Source organism: Poecilia mexicana, unplaced genomic scaffold, assembly GCF_051168715.1.
Source record: "Poecilia mexicana isolate PSO_F unplaced genomic scaffold, ASM5116871v1 scaffold_2, whole genome shotgun sequence".
NCBI classification, from domain to species: Eukaryota; Metazoa; Chordata; class Actinopteri; order Cyprinodontiformes; family Poeciliidae; genus Poecilia; species Poecilia mexicana.
The window spans coordinates 19,173,884-19,189,716 of NW_028263371.1; the positions used below are offsets into that span (position 1 = coordinate 19,173,884).

The following is a 15,833-nucleotide window of genomic DNA, read 5'->3' on the forward strand; positions in this document are numbered from 1 at the left end:
TTTCACAAAACGGCTCAGTGTGTGATTGATGAAATTGCAGAGCAGATTTCTGAAGCAGAAAACATGTCTGCTGCTCAGAGAAGGAAGACACAGTTCAAGGATCCAGACCTTTAAAAGAAATTATCTATAAGATGGCAAACAGGTAGATTCATCCAGCGCAATGTTTAAACTTTATGTTTAACAAAATAAAGTTTTTTCTAAACTTTATGTATCGCTATCAAAACAAAAAAAAATATAAATGTGTACATAACTTTAATCACAATTCAAAATTTATATTATGTGGAAACTTGGTTTATTTAATTTAGGTCATCTACTGCTGCTTTTGGGTTTTAAATGTAAAAGTAATCATGACTTGTATGGATTTTAATTCATACTTTTGGTTTGTTACCAAGATATTGTAGATACGATTTTTCTCTTATATTCCTCGACTCCCAAAGCAGCTCAGGTCTAAATAAAACTGAATAAAATATAATCCATGCTGATGAAAACAGCTACTTATCTTGCTCATAGGCAACTGAACTTTAATTATGCTCTGCTTCCTGTCCGTTTTCATATCCATTCATTTCAAGTTAAATTTGCGATCAGTATCCATATTTGTCAGAATGTTTTCCTGTAGTCTCTTATGTCTTTTGCAGCAGGTCATCACATCCTGCTTCACCAGCGCAGTCAGCAATGTGGAAATGGAATCAGAGACAAAGGAAGTAAAACTCTTGTCTGCTGCGTTGGGCGTGCCGCACAAGTCACTACAATGATTCTTATCAGTCTGGAAGCACTTCCAGCTCTCACAGGAAGGAAATCATCAACAGTTTGAGGCTAAAACACCAACTTTGCTTTCTAAGTTTAGCTCCCCGCATGTCAGCTCTCAGATGTTGGCAGCTGCTGATGGACAAAGCCTGGTGTAATCACCACTACAACAAGTCCTTCAGAAGCCTGATCCATCTGAATCGCAGCACTTGAATAAACGCAGCGCTGCATCTTCTGTGGTTCTGATCCAACTGCCAGGCTCCGAGTAGGGACGACAGCTGATTCTGGTTGAGCACATAAACAAACACAGCTTTTCTGGAAAAGTCAAACTGTAACAGTGAATTTGAGAAGAAATGTAGCGCTGCGGTTTGAAGCTGGGCAGACTAAGGATAAATCTTCCAAAGAATGGAAATTGGGGGGGGGGAGAAAACCTGATTAAATCTGAGTCCCAGTGGTTGCCATGGGCTCTCACGATATAGTGAAAGACGAGTCCGGATGAATCCTTGCGCAGCGCCGTCTCTGCTCACATGTGATGATGCTGAGGGAAAACACAGCCGCTGGTCCAGTCGACCGGACCCTCACACCAATCTCCTCATAGTCTCTGTTCACTTCCATAACATACAGAGCAGTTTGCTGGCATGTATCGGATATCCTAATTACTAAATCATATCAAACTGAAGCACATGCTGTGGTGTTACTACGGCAACTATGATTGCTAACAGGCCCTAGTTGTTTTTAACAGTCTTGGAAAGCTACTCCACATTTTTCTCTGATTTCTAACAGCGTCACACAAATAAGTCAGCAGCAGTGAGCCACAGGCTTTCCAAAACACCCAGAGCTGCCTGAGAGAGTCACGCTATGAGGCCATCAGCGCGCTCCTGCAGAGGTCTGCCACTCTGAGGCAGCACAATAATGTTTTGTTATCTACTCTGCAGATCTCGTCCCCAAAACAGCTTATGTTTGTTCTCCTCACTAAACCGTTTTCTTTTACCTGAAGATTTACAAGATCCGTATCTGAAATCCCGGACATGTCTCCTCTTGAATGCCCATCCTTGACTAATGTTTTGACGGATAATAGTGATTTGTGATAAGACCAGCGGCTGGAGCCTTATTCTGTAAAAATTACTCACATAAACAGTTTTATCATGATCCACAAGTCTTCCTGTCTGGCTGCGTCTTCCTCACAGATATATTTTGGGTAGTTCTCAGGCAGGTGAATGTTTTGGCTATGTAAAAACCTCGCATGTAGAGGGTTTCCCCCAGGAAACCTGTTAAGCCTGGTGGCAGGGATGCTAGGGCAGTTTATGAGTTAAAACGGCCCACCATGTTTATGAGTTAAAATGTTATAATTCCAAAAACTTGGAGGTCCACAAGAAGGAATCATTATTTGAAAATAATGAGGCCAATGGGCAGGTGCAATTACTGCGCACACCCTCTGTTTTTATTGGCATTGTCACTGGTGTATAAAAAAAACCCTGTTTAAAAGAAACAACGCTTAGCCTGGTGGGGGCGCCAGGTTATAAGTAAAGCCTGGTGGTCTGCCAGGCTTATAATACATTGTGGAGAAATCTGAAATCCTAATGTTTCTTATTTTATTTTCTTGATTACCATCACAAAACATTTCACAAATGGGCATATTATGTACAGTTCAATGAATTACTTAAATATTTTGTGATAGTGAAATAGGAATAGTTTGGATTTTCTGTTAAAAAGTCAACAACAGTAGAAACGGTGTCATGTCAGTGAGCTTAGCTAACAGAAAGTCGTGGAAGTTGCAGTTTTAGCTGATTTCTGTCATTTAACTCCACTCCAACTGAAAAAGTTCATATCTATTAGATATCGGAGATAACAAAAAACTACTCATGTGCAATAAAATTTACCTTTACATACTCCCAATTTCAGACAGCAGCAACTCGGATGGAAATGCTCAGCTGCAGTAGCTCACCTGAACATTGATGGCTGATTATCATAACAGAGCTGGAGGTTTAAAACTTAGATAACCAAGATCTCTAAAGAGGCTTTCCAACTGTTTTTAGTCCAAAAGCCAAAAAGCTAAGCTGATTCTGGAACTGTTTTTGCCTGATGCAGACACACTGAAAAAAGTCGAGGTTAGTCAGTTGGCCCAAAGGCTGGCTGTTCCTCAAAGTGGTTGTTACATTTTGTACTAATATAAGTTAGTGAACCACCAAAGAGATTGATCAACACTTTGACATTTACTGCATGAGGAATATTAAAAGGTCAGTAAAGTTTATGTGTGCACAACAACAAAGTATTAAACACACCAGTGACCTAAACTAGCCACTCCTGTTTAGTTCTGAGCAGCACATTGCTCCATTATGTCTCCATTCCTCTGGCCAATCCGCCTCCTGTCCCCTCTCCTGTCTGGGAAAACCCAGAGTTACATCAAGGAAAACATCATGAACAGAAAGTTAGCAGGGCTGCAGCTGAGCACATGTTCATAGAGCAGATCCTTCTTTACACAATGCAGAAACATGCATGTAATAACATCTTCAACTGAATCCAACAAACATCCTGCCGTTGAGGACTCTAGCAGCTTATCTTGTTATGAGTTAGAATTTTCTGACGTTCATTAGAAGAAACTTTGATGTTTTTCCACAATATCATGACAACCAAATCGAATACAACACCATCGAGTATCAGCAGATCTAAAGCAGATCAGACAGGCTGTTTAGTTAGTCACAGTTTTCTGAGCTGGATCGTTAGTCAGTCTGACTAGCTCTTTCCACTTTCTTACAGAGTCATGGTGATATGAAACTGTTCTACTAGAGGTGAGGGAATGAACGCTGACGACTAAAAAGACATTCATAAAATCCAAACTAGCCTTTAAAGAAATAAGTTGGTTTCATACCTCTCACAAAGAAACACAATCCAAATAACAAGTGGTTGAAACTGAAAAAGTGCATCAGCATGTTAGCGTTAAGTAATTGTCATGGCTATTAAATATTGAAAAAAAAATGTTGATTTTTAATGGCAAATCAAAAGGTAAATTAACTGTACAGCTTATCAAAAAGTCTAGGAGACTTTTTTTTTTCATTTCCGTCTTATTTTACTCTCAGTTGTTCCTGCTGTCTTGTTGCTGCTTGTTGAAACCCCCCCCTGCACTTCAGCTAAAATAATCAGCCTTGATCTTGGCTTCTCAGAAGTCCTTTGAAGCTGCAGTCAGCTTGTATAAACTCTGCTCAGGTGAGGGTGAGTCTGTTTTCTGATTGGAGATAATTGCCTGACTGAAAAGTATATATATGGTATGATGTTACTGTATGGAGAGGAAATCTAATGTCTCTATGCTTACAAAAACAACACAAAGGCTTGGTGTGGTGAATGAAGAGCAGGTTGGTCTTAGCTGCAGCTGTGCAGTGTTTTGAGAGCAGAAATGAAAGACCGTACCACCCACACCACCATCCAGCGGGCCGTTACGGGATTTGGACCAGGACTCGGTAGTACACATGGCGCCACACTCTGAATGCCGATGAGCCATTTACCAAGCCACTTTGGTCATTTTTTCCCTTTAAAGAAAATACTTGCTGAACTAACCAAATGCTGCTGCCAGCCAATCATTCAGCTAGACAGCCAGCGGAGCAGAGGAGGAGCACAACCTCACTTGCATTTCATTCACTGACACACTTGTGGAGTTATTGTTTTTTCTTCAGACTGAAGGTTTATTTAAAATATATGAACTTGTTGCCATATACTCGGGCGTACTGTGGCATTCTGTGTGCCGAGCCGACTCCAAATGCACTGTCTGGAGAAAGTTAAGACTTCATAGTGGAGCTTGCCGAATGCCTACATTTGTTGTGACAAATTCCTTCATTTTCTACAATTCAAAAAGATACCAGCATGTCTGATGAGCTAGTTGGGCGTCTAGCCCCATTTCTTCTTCTCCACCAGCAGACACCACACACTTGTCAGTGCTGCACAGAGTGGTAGTCTGACTGCTGAGTGTCCTTTAGGAACTGGATAAAAACAGAAGAATCTTTTTTAAACAAGTCTGTTGAGTTAATGTTTTCTGCAAGTTGCTCACACAGCAGCAGCCAAACCCAATGTGCAGTAAAATGCTCTAAAGGATTAGTGACATATTGACACATCAGCTGTCTGGCCTTCTTATCCGTCGTCAGTATTTTTAATCTGCATTTTGCATACGTCTGCAATTTTGGAGATTTTGTATTATGTGCTCCCATCATTTAAAACTGATCTAAGCTCAAATAAAGCAGAACTTTCCAAAGAACACCACTAATAACATGGCTCAGTATCAGAAAACAATAGGCCTGCTTTGTGTGCCACACCTGTGTGAATTCTTCCTGCAGACAGCTGAGGCAGCTCCAGCTTAAACGGCTCCTTCATGGTGTTTATCAAGATGAACGCCATAAGCTCCATGTCAAAACTGGATGATGAAACTGCGCTCTATGCAAGTTTCATCTGACTGAAAATCGTCCTCGATGAGATGAGACGATGGGCTACAGCATCACAGCCCCAGACTAGATGCTAACTTAGATTCTGGATTACAAATTGAAGATCTTTTTTCCCCCACTTCATGACTTGGAGCCAGTTTCAGCTTAAATGGATACGTTGAGACATAATAACAGCTATAAAAAGCCACCAATAGCTGTCCTGAACTTCTGCTTGTGTTGCAGTCCTCATGTGATGCCACCCATCCTGGCTGCCCAATCTTTAAGTGATGTGTGTTTACATAGGATCACAATCAGCTTTATTCTCAAACTTTGTGAACACAAACAAGGAATCTGACTTTGGTTCCACTCTGCTTTCATCTTGCAGATAAACATGTTCGAAGAATTAAATGAACAGAACGTGATTTATGATATAAGATCATAAATCACGATCTTAGATCAGAGGAGTTTAAACTCCTCCACCTGTTAGTCTCCGGCAGCTGCCATCTTGTTTGTGTCCCCCTTTACCTTCTAACTCAACAGCATACATATGGTGCTCACAACTGGGGAGTTCATAATCTTGTGGTGGTTATCACCAGTAAATCAGCTGCGTTTGATTTGTTTGGGAAAATTAATCTTTAATATAAAGTTCATAGAACTTTGCAAAAATATTCATTCAATTCAATTCAAAAATACTTTAGTAATTCCAAAGGGAGATTAAATGTTATAACTCCTGAATTTAGATTCTTCAAGGAGTTATTGGACATTGTGATGGCTGTTGACAGGAACGATCTTCTACCCTAATCTAAGTATTCACACCCCAACACAAAGGATTGCATAATTATGCAAAAGCAGTGAAAGGGAAAAGGATGCATTATTTTCAACATGTTTATCATTTTTCTGTGGCGTCAAAAGCTGCAACATCTTCATGTCAGTAAGGCAGTAACTTGTCCTCTGCCCCCAGCAGTACTCAGAGAAAAGGCAACAGGTTGTGTTGGTGAGTGTCATCAAGGGAGATTTTAGGAGTTTTTCTTCAGTCAGCTCAGTATATATGAGCAGTGAACAACCTGCCTGTCCTGCTAATGTGCAGAAGCAGGTGAAAGATTGTGAGAGGAAACAGCAGTGGAAATTCACGGCTCACCTGACGACATGCATCATGTCTGTTTTTACTCCCCATGCAGTCTAGTCAGTAAACTGGACCTACGAGCGTCAGTCCACCTTTATGTTCATGTAAAATGAAAGCCAATCTCATCGTGATGATGCAGCACTTGGAGAGGGGGTCTCTGTCGCTGCGGCAACCACATTTACAGACACACAAGAATCCCAAAGCAAAACTAACAGAGATCCGTACTTCACATCACTTATCATGTCTTCCAAGTCTGAGCATTCACCTCAGCACACAGCTAATGTTGGAATGCTCAGGTCACGGTGGCAGTGGGTGTGGTTCACACAGAGGGTGGAGAGAAGGTAGAAACACTGAGGATGTGTTGCTTCCTAAAACTACATTCTTGCATGCTCATCATTCCTGCCTGTCAAGTGAAAATGTTTCTGCCAGAACATTTTCATGTGACACTATTAATTCAGACCTGGCTTCTCCACATGGTTTAACTCATCTACAGAGCAGCGCTGCACCCCGAGCCGTACCCCTCCCACAGGAAACCAACCACACTCTTCACACAGGATCACAGAGAAAACATTGTTCACTGCATGGCTAAGCTAGTTACTGTTTCTTTTCAATCTGCAGTTCACGGCAAGTGAAACATCCTGACAGACGGCTGTGCTAAGAAAAAGGGACTTGCTCGCTAATCAGCATTCAGACCTGCTGCTAGAGTCATTAGAGGAGCCTACACAACCACTGAAACAGGCTTCAGGCAGAGTCCATGCTAGGAGGGGCCCAAAGAGGGCCTGCAGTAGCCGGACAAGCACAAGGTTAAGTTTTGTTCTCTTCTTTTTGCTGAAAAGGTCATCAGTCAGGACAGTTCCCCGTAACCCAAAGCCTCCAGTGTCAGACAGCATGGCTACACCTCACTTAGGACCAGTTTGAATTCTGCCTTACACTCAACATATCCTGGTAAAAAAACAGAATTATTTTTCTGCATGCTCCACTTCGTCTAAGGGTCTGAATTATCTGCTGTTGAGGAACCACTGCTGCCTGGAAGTGTGGACTCTGTTAAAGTTGTAAATGTATCCAACTGCTAACTTTGGCCTGTGATGTATGTAATGTTCAAGTTCAACATTATGAAGCTTATCACTTTCAACTTTAAGCATAGAAGAGTACATTGTGCGAAGGCAACTAAATCAATCAATAGAAAAAAGCCTCCCTTCTGAATATCATCTGCAACAGACACTGAACTAAAGGCGTCTGGTTAAAAAGCACATTTAAAACTTTCAATCAGGTTTGCAATTGAGTCATCCTGCGTTAATATGAAGAACAAAATTGATCTGGAAGATGTTAAATAAAAGCTGGGAGAAGTTACGCTGCTAAATGAAGCTCTAAAAATGAAAGCAGTAAAATCCTAATTAAGATAATAAGTCGGGTTTCCTCCAGACTCCAATCTCTAATTATAGTCAATCAGTCATAATGTCTGTGGACTCAGTCTGGGTCAGGCTGGACTTTGTAGGTCCAATCTAAATATTAGCGCAGATTCTCCAGATGCACGGTAGAAGCTGTGAGGCTGCGTGTTCAGACCGCAGCAGGTGAAGCACTGCACCCATCTCTTAATTTAAGTGGAGTTGATTAATTTCATTGTTCTATCAGTGGTTTTTTTTTTATCACTGCGGTGAAAAAGTTAGATGCGTTCATCTGCTTGATTTATATGTGATGGAATCTGGGTTGTCCAACTTGTTGAAAATTAGTTAAACCACATAAAAATTAAAGGCATCATAAAATCTGAAGGATAAAAATAGAATATGACGGAATATTTTCAGTCACAATGACAGACAACAAAAAAGTCTGGCGCGACATCCGGGTGTAAACAACCTTCCCACATTATGAAGAGAGAAGAGCAGAGCTGAGCAAATTTCACTCTGATTTGAACTCCTTTGATTTCCAAAAGTTTTGACTTGCTAATTTTAGGAGATTCTGATTTCTGTTTAATATAAACAGCAGCCCTTCTGCAGCAATCTGTGACTACTTCCTGATTTCAGAAACAGAAGCGATGTCACATTATGTATAACAGAGGAGTTGCTATGAAACTGGTGCACTAATTTCAAATCAAATGATTGATAGAGCTGACATAATGAAAGACTTAAATAAATAAGCAATGCTTAGCCTGGTGGCCCGCCAGGCTTATAATACACTGTGGGAAACCCTGCTGTTGTTCCATGTATAAGATGACAATATCACAATAATTGAGAACAAATTTATAAAGCAGTCTGGCAGAGAATGTAACTACTCTCAGTGCTCCTATAAACGCATCATTTTCCCTCCACCCTTCTGGAAAACTCAAAGAGTTACCAAGACATAAGAAATTATGACCTCAGCATGAGGGATTACTATAGAGTTAACAACACAAAGGGGATTGTTGCAACATCCTAGTCCAGAAGGAGAGAATGCTGATGCTGGGTTTCCTTTAGGTACAAACTTTTTAAATTACTTGGAATAATAAACTGAGCTTGCTGCACTCGCTCATAACTCCATTGGAATTTATGTATGATTAAATCAAAACATTTTTTCTTGTTATTAGATGGCTGGTTGGTGCTACATAGATAAACTGAATGGAATTATTGAAGTTCGTACCTCAGCTTGAACAACAACATATTAATGAAATTAGTGAAGGTTTAAACTAATAAGCAGGTGTCCGTAGCAACATGTGATCCTTGCCCCATGCAGCATCAGATTGGAGATAATTGAAGTCTCAGACGGCTTACCTTTAAAGTAGCTCTTGACCCTGAGGTATCCCACGCTCAGGCGCAGGACGGACAGCTTGTCCAGCCGGGAGCGAACCTCGTCAGGGAAAGGCAGCAGCTCCATCAGCCGGTCCAGCTCCCCATTCAGCCGATCCCGGTGGCGCTTGGAAGGGTTCGATTTAACAACTTCATTGTTGTCAGCGACCTTCTTCCTGAGGGGTGAACAGAAAATATGCGTTCAGTAACGGAGGAGTTCAAGCCTGACTAACCGGCTCTTCCATGAGCGTAGCATCTGCTGTGTGACATGTGGTGATCAGCCACCAACACAGACATCACTTATCTACCAAATGCCATGTTCACAGCAAGTCCAGACTGACAGACTCTGCAGTCTGACTCAGGTGATTACTGCTGCTATTCTCTTTGCAGTCAGCCGACATGAAGCAGTGTGCTTTGGACAGCATTTTATCACTGCTTAGTTTTCACTGTCAGAAAGGGAAGTTCTCATTTAGATTGAGCCATATTAAACAGGAAACACATGGTGATTTTACAGAGCTAGAACAGGGAAACGGGGGATAGTCACATCTTCATGCCGCTTAGATCACTGCTGACAGAAATAACACGCTGACAAGAACAAACTCTGTCACAACACAGCATCTGCTTCAATTATTACATTAGACTAACAGTGTATTCAATCCTGCTTAGTCCGCCTTAATCCAACTCAAGTTTGTTTGCCTAGTAGAAATTTCAGCTTGTTTGGGTAGGTGCGAATGCGTAATCAAACTCCGATATGGACCAAGAAATTGAACTCTGGTCCGCCTAAAAACCTCAGTCTCCATTTAGTTGAAGTGAATTATGATGCTGTTCAAATACATATGGATGCAAGCAGACTGGAGACTCTGACGGTTAACTATTTATGCACTCTTGAATGGTTGCCATGGGAGAATAAAGGATTCCTCAAACATGCATAAAAGAATCAAAGCAATACTCATATGTTTTGATGAAGGAATGGCATGATGTGACATGATGTGAAGCTTAAACCAGACCAGGTTCAGCAGGTGAAATCGTTCCCAACAATACAGCAAGAGTGAAAACAACAACTACAGCCAAACCCAAAATAGCTTTTCTTCTGTTTAAACCACAAGGGTCCTGGAAGCTGATTAACCACGATGTACAACACTGCACTGTTTGTCTGCAGGGTGATGGAGGTTGCCTGATTTGGGCCTGTACCCGGGTGCCTTCCACTCATCAAGGCGTTTACACCAATATAGGGAGAGAACTACTCTGTTTCACAGATAGGGTCATGCAGCAATAAAATGACCAGAAACACAGCTGCAGAGCCATCACACAGTGGCTGTACATCAAACAAAAGCAAAAGAACAAAAACAAAATCCTGAGAATATTAATGACCAAACAGCAGATGAGGAACCCCAGTAGAGCTGTGCAGAACCTGAGCAGACAAGCCACTATAACCTAAAGAGGACAGAATTATAATAATAGTACTCACTTATTATGCAAAGTACAATATGGCATGCCCTTTCCTTTATGCATTAAATCTCAGACTTAGAAAACCAGATGATCATGGAGTAAAAAGCAAAACAACCCTTAATGCGTCATGTAATATTTGCTCAACCTCTGAAGCATGAATGATTGTGATCTAAACAGAACAGACTGAGCCTATTTGTTTCATCTCATTCTACTCATCACAGATGCATTAAACAGGCAGAACAGTTCACTGACACACAGCAGCAGCAAGCTAAACACACAACCCAGCTCCTGGTTGTTTACGAAGCATCACTTTCACTGAGAGAGAAGCTTGGCTCCACAAGTCACACAGTTAGAAACAGGCTACTACTAAACAGTATACCTTCATAACAAGAAAGGTCAAAGGTTGGACGAGTTTAATGGGCCACGCTGCTCAAAGCAGTCCGAGGTGACAGGAGCTAGATGCTGCAGCTGCTCTGCAGTTATTCTCCAGATGCAGCGTAACAACCGTCTCCCTGACAACACTGGCAGGTTTTACCAGCTTCATTTTGGACAAAGAATTTTCTTCCACTTGACCATGGAGTCTCTAGATGAGCCTTGACCTGAGTTCACTTCACCAGTGGTTTTCTCATTGCTGCTCTCTCATTAAGCTTTGACTGTTGAACAACCAGCAGTTGTCTGCAGAGTCTCTGTCTTACACATGGACCGGATTCCTTCCATGTCCAGCTGATGATTTATCTGAATTCCAGGGGATGTTCAAGGCTTAGAATTTTTTTGTTTCAATTTATGACTTAAATGTTTGTCAATGGAGTAAGTAAAGTAATAAAATGTAGTTATAAAGCGCTTTCCACAGACATAATCCACAAAGCGCTGTACAATAAAAATATACCTTAAATTATGCAAGGAATAAAACAACCATAAGAAACACAATAAAATCATGACATAAAAGCCTAGGAAAATAAAAGTGTTTTCAGATTAGTTTTCAGCCTTGTATATGGAACAACCAAGAGGTTCTGTTTGAGAACAAAGGCCATGAGCAGGAGAGTATTTAGATAAAAGCTGACAAAGATAATCAGGAGCCTGGCCATAAAGCTCTACTCGGCACAAGACAAGTCAGCACAAGCGGGCCAGTGTACTGAATGTAGGACCAAAGTGATGTAACTGAATTTGGTGAGAAGTTTGGCTGTTGCATTCTCTACTGATTGCAAATGTGAAATTGCAGACGTATCCTTTCAGATCCATTTGTCTTTATACTATAATCAATTGGAGACTCAGTACCTGTACTCAGCTGATCTCCATTCCACTCATTGTGAGACTACTAACCAAGTCTGGATCAATTCATCCAATGATTTGAGTACCTTGATTATTACATTTCCTTGAGGCAAATTATCTGCCTTGAAGCTTCATTAAATTGTGTTTTGCTGTTATGTTCTGGCCAGATAATTATTTGTGTTGCACAACACTCTCACTTCTGCCAGTGAGTTGTTGACGACTGCTAAGTGTGCATAACAAATGTCTTCTTTCCCCAGGCATGTCCACTTTTCATGTTCTGGGGCATCTGGAGAATTGAATTGATTGATAAAAATATGCAAGTTTTCATTGTTTTTCGGGGGATCAATAGGCATCCTTAAATTGACTGGCACATGTAACACGATAGCCTTTCTTTCTCAGGAGCTGCTGCCTAGTGGCTGGTTCGGAGCGAACGGCAGCGAAGTACGCAGCGGGTGTATGCGCATACAGGTGGAATAGAAACACACGCACTGTAGCTGATGCTTAATGCAAGCGTAGCTTTACAGACAAATCAGAAAATAAATGCCATAGTCCCTGTTGCAACAAATGGGTGGCAGAGCGCAGTGTGGTGTAGCTGTGTTTCTGTGTATGATGAAGTGCCAATATTTGTTGCTCACAAAAGACTGTGCAAAGTGAGAGTTCATCTATTAAATTGACTGTACGTAAACTGAAAACTGGAGTATACACATTTTAATCAAGTTTATTTGTAAAGCACATTTGAGCAACAAGGCCGTTCAAAATGCTTTATGTCATAAAAACACAAAAGGGCTATGAAAACTTCATACAGTCATCAACTGAGAAACCAGTATCTAACATGACATATTGTCAAGTGTCATCATCAAAATCATCATTACACATCAAATATGTTGGTCAATGTTTAATTTGTTGCTTTTCAAAAGCAACTCTACAATCAAGACTAAATCAAGTTTTAGTCTTGATTTAGAAGGAACTCAGGGTTTCACCTGTTTTGCAGTTTTCTGGAAGCGTGTCCCAGATGTGTTCATAGAAGCTGAATGCTGCTTGTTTGGCTTGGTTCTGATTCTGGGGATGCAGAGCAGATCAGCACCAGGAGACCTGATTGGTCTGGAAGGTTGATGCAACACCAGCAGATCTTTAATGTATTGTGGTGCTAAGCCAGTGGTTCTTAACCTGGGTTCGATCGAACCCCAGGGGTTCGATGAGTCCGTCTCAGAGGTTCGGCGGAGCCTCTGCCGCGGAGGTAAAGACACACTGTGTAAAGTCATGATGACGACCCGCTTTGCCATCACTTGCTGCAGAGGATCAGGTTACATTACTGAGCCAATCAGTGCTGCGGGAAGGAGCTCCACTCTCAGCTTGGATTTGAACTTGTGTCTTTAATTACTTCAGTAAAGCTCCCCGTTTTTACCAAATTCTGTAGTCTAAATCTGCTCCTTAGTCACATCTTTTCGGGGTTGGTACTGCCTCTAGTGGCGTGGGGGAGGTAATACAACTAATATAATTACATTAATAAATCAGAATATCAGAATACCGCAAATTATTTTCTGTGTCGCGGGGGGGGAATTAGGGTTGGGGTTCGGTGAATGCGCATATGAAACTGGGGAGTTCGGTACCTCAAAAAAGGTTAAGAACCACTGGGCTAAGCTGTTCAGTGATTTATAAACTAACAACAGTATCTTAAAGTCTATTCTCTGAGTTACAGGGAGCCAGTGGATGTCAGCTGATGTCAAACTGGCAGCATTGTCAGGTGATAATTTGATGAAGGAGTGGGAACCTTCAGACAGCTGCAGGGGAAAGTTCCAGAAACTGCAGGCATGATAAAACCACTATCAGCTGCTCTGGGTAGCAGCTAGTCAAGTTCAACTGAATACTAAGCCTCATGATGTTTGATACGATTGAGGGAGGCGGGGACGGGGGAGGGAAGGTCTGTGGGGGTCAAGGCTCATGACTACATGTGACACAAAGGCTTCAGAAAAACTGCAGATTCTGACCACAAGGTTTCAGACCTATGTGCCGTCCAGGCAGCAAATCGTTCATTTCCCTGAAGTTCTTTCTTTAGAGAAATGTTTAATGACAGGCTATTCAATTTCCTCCTCCTCCACAACTAACCGCCTGCTGCCCTCATGCTGCAGCTCTACCTTCTCAGAAATGATCTCATTCTGCAAAAATGCTCTGCAGAAACAAAAGCCGGCATTCAAAACCTTTTTCTGTTCCTTGGTTTGGGACTCACATGGCTGAGCAGACATTGGACTGTTCTGTCTGAAGGAATGATACTGTAACTGGTCTCTCTGCTTCTATCTGGATTCCAGATCAGAGCACAGCTCTGCCGAGATAATAAGGATGAGACGTGTGTGAAGACTCTGACACATGTTGGTCTGGAAGCAGGCAGGGGATCTGCCTCTGTGGTTCTGAAGCATGACATGTTGGCTCTACACATGGATGCCTGCTGATAAAAACGGACGCAGCTTCAGTTTACAGAAGCAGCCTCAGAGACCTTCACAGAGAGAAGGAGACTAACATGTGCTTTGCAATAAAGTGACGAGAGGGCTAGAACCAGATCAGCTGCAGTCACTTCTGCTACATTCAGGAGAAACAACCAGGAGCAGGAGGTAGGTGAAATGAGGTAAAGACACAACAGAACTCCAGAGAGCTTTGAGGTAAAAGTGTCTTCTGACTAAAACATATCCTGAGAAAAACACCTCAGAAAAAGCAGAAAAAGTTGATTACAGACATTTCGCAGAAAGACCTTTTATAGTTCAATACTATAACATTTACTTGTGTAAGCACAAGAGGAAGTGAAGTGCGAACAATACTACACTGATTCCAGGGCTGGAACCTAAACTGATCTTTCTGAGTCATCACTGGATTTTAAAAATATCGACAATTCAGTTACTGAGAATTCTGGGTATTTTCCAGTCAAATTAAAGTAGATGGTACAAGCCAAGGTCATTACAGTAAACTGAAACTAACAAATAAGAAGTGAAATGGAGAAAACATTTTTGTTAACTGAAGTAAATAAAGACAGAAACTAATGGGGAAAACTATAACAACCTGTAACTGCATTGTGTGCTTATAAAACTAACTAAAATACACTGAAATTACAGATATAATACCCTTCGTTTTCGTGTTTATGAATTTATTTGTTCAAACTGATGTGAAATGTATTTTTCCCCCCACACAAGCAGTTTACATCAGTTGGTCGTTCAACAATAACTGAATCCAACTATAATGAAGAAACTCAAAACCATAATAACGAACCAAATGTTTACATACAGAGCGTACAAAACAAACATTTTCTTTACCAGGTGATCAAATTTAAATCTGTAAATAAATGAATATATTTAAAAAGATAGTTCAGTGGGGGTGAAGAGGAGAGCTGGAGGTACACACTGGTCATTTTTCCCCTTTGTTTTGTTGAATAATTCCACTTAACCATATTTATTCACCAAGAAAGCATCTCACTGTGTGAATGAAAAAAAAAAAACATTAAATGAATAGCTGGAGGGAAACTTTTACTGTTATTCCATTTTACAAATGTAACAGAACATTATTTTTTACAACATAAGAAGTGTTTCCCCTTCATTTTTTAAAGTACTCAGATATTATGTGCAAAGCTAAATATCTTGTGTCTAACATAGAACTAGCATAGAAATGTCCCTTTTAAAAATGCATTGGATTCTAAAATAATCATTTCATAAAATGACCTCTGTGTAAAAGCTTGAGCACACTTCCATCATTAATTGTTCATTTTTATTTCTTCCATCTGTCACAGGAAGCTTCTTCTCCATTTTCTGAGTAATCATTGTATCCTTGCACCTGCAGTCAAGTGAGTAAAATGTACAGAAAGGTTTTCTTCCGTTTTATAAAACTTGCTGGCCCTGAATGCTGTGCTAAGCTTTGGGTTTATTTTTTATTTTTTTTGTGGGAAGAGTTTCAACTGTCTGTGTGGAGAGGTGATAGAGCTGCAGTGGCCAAAAGGAAACTACTGTATATCCTTCCATTCTTCTATAACAAAGCTTTTTATTCCATCCTCAATTAGACCATCATTGCACTTAGTGTAATTGTGTGTTTAAAGGTAAGAAGTGC

The 15,833-nt window shown here is 40.9% G+C and overlaps 1 protein-coding gene across 2 annotated transcripts in view; it reads right to left on the reverse strand.

Annotated features, from left to right (window-relative positions):
• Positions 1–15,833, reverse strand: part of LOC106916756 (aryl hydrocarbon receptor-like) — a 34,599-nt gene that overhangs the window by 13,626 nt on the left and 5,140 nt on the right. For both annotated transcript variants that reach the window (XM_014985256.2, XM_014985255.2), the window contains exon 2: positions 9,018–9,208. In XM_014985256.2, the coding sequence (XP_014840742.2) occupies positions 9,018–9,208 (191 nt within the window). The remainder of the gene's footprint in view (positions 1–9,017; positions 9,209–15,833) is intronic.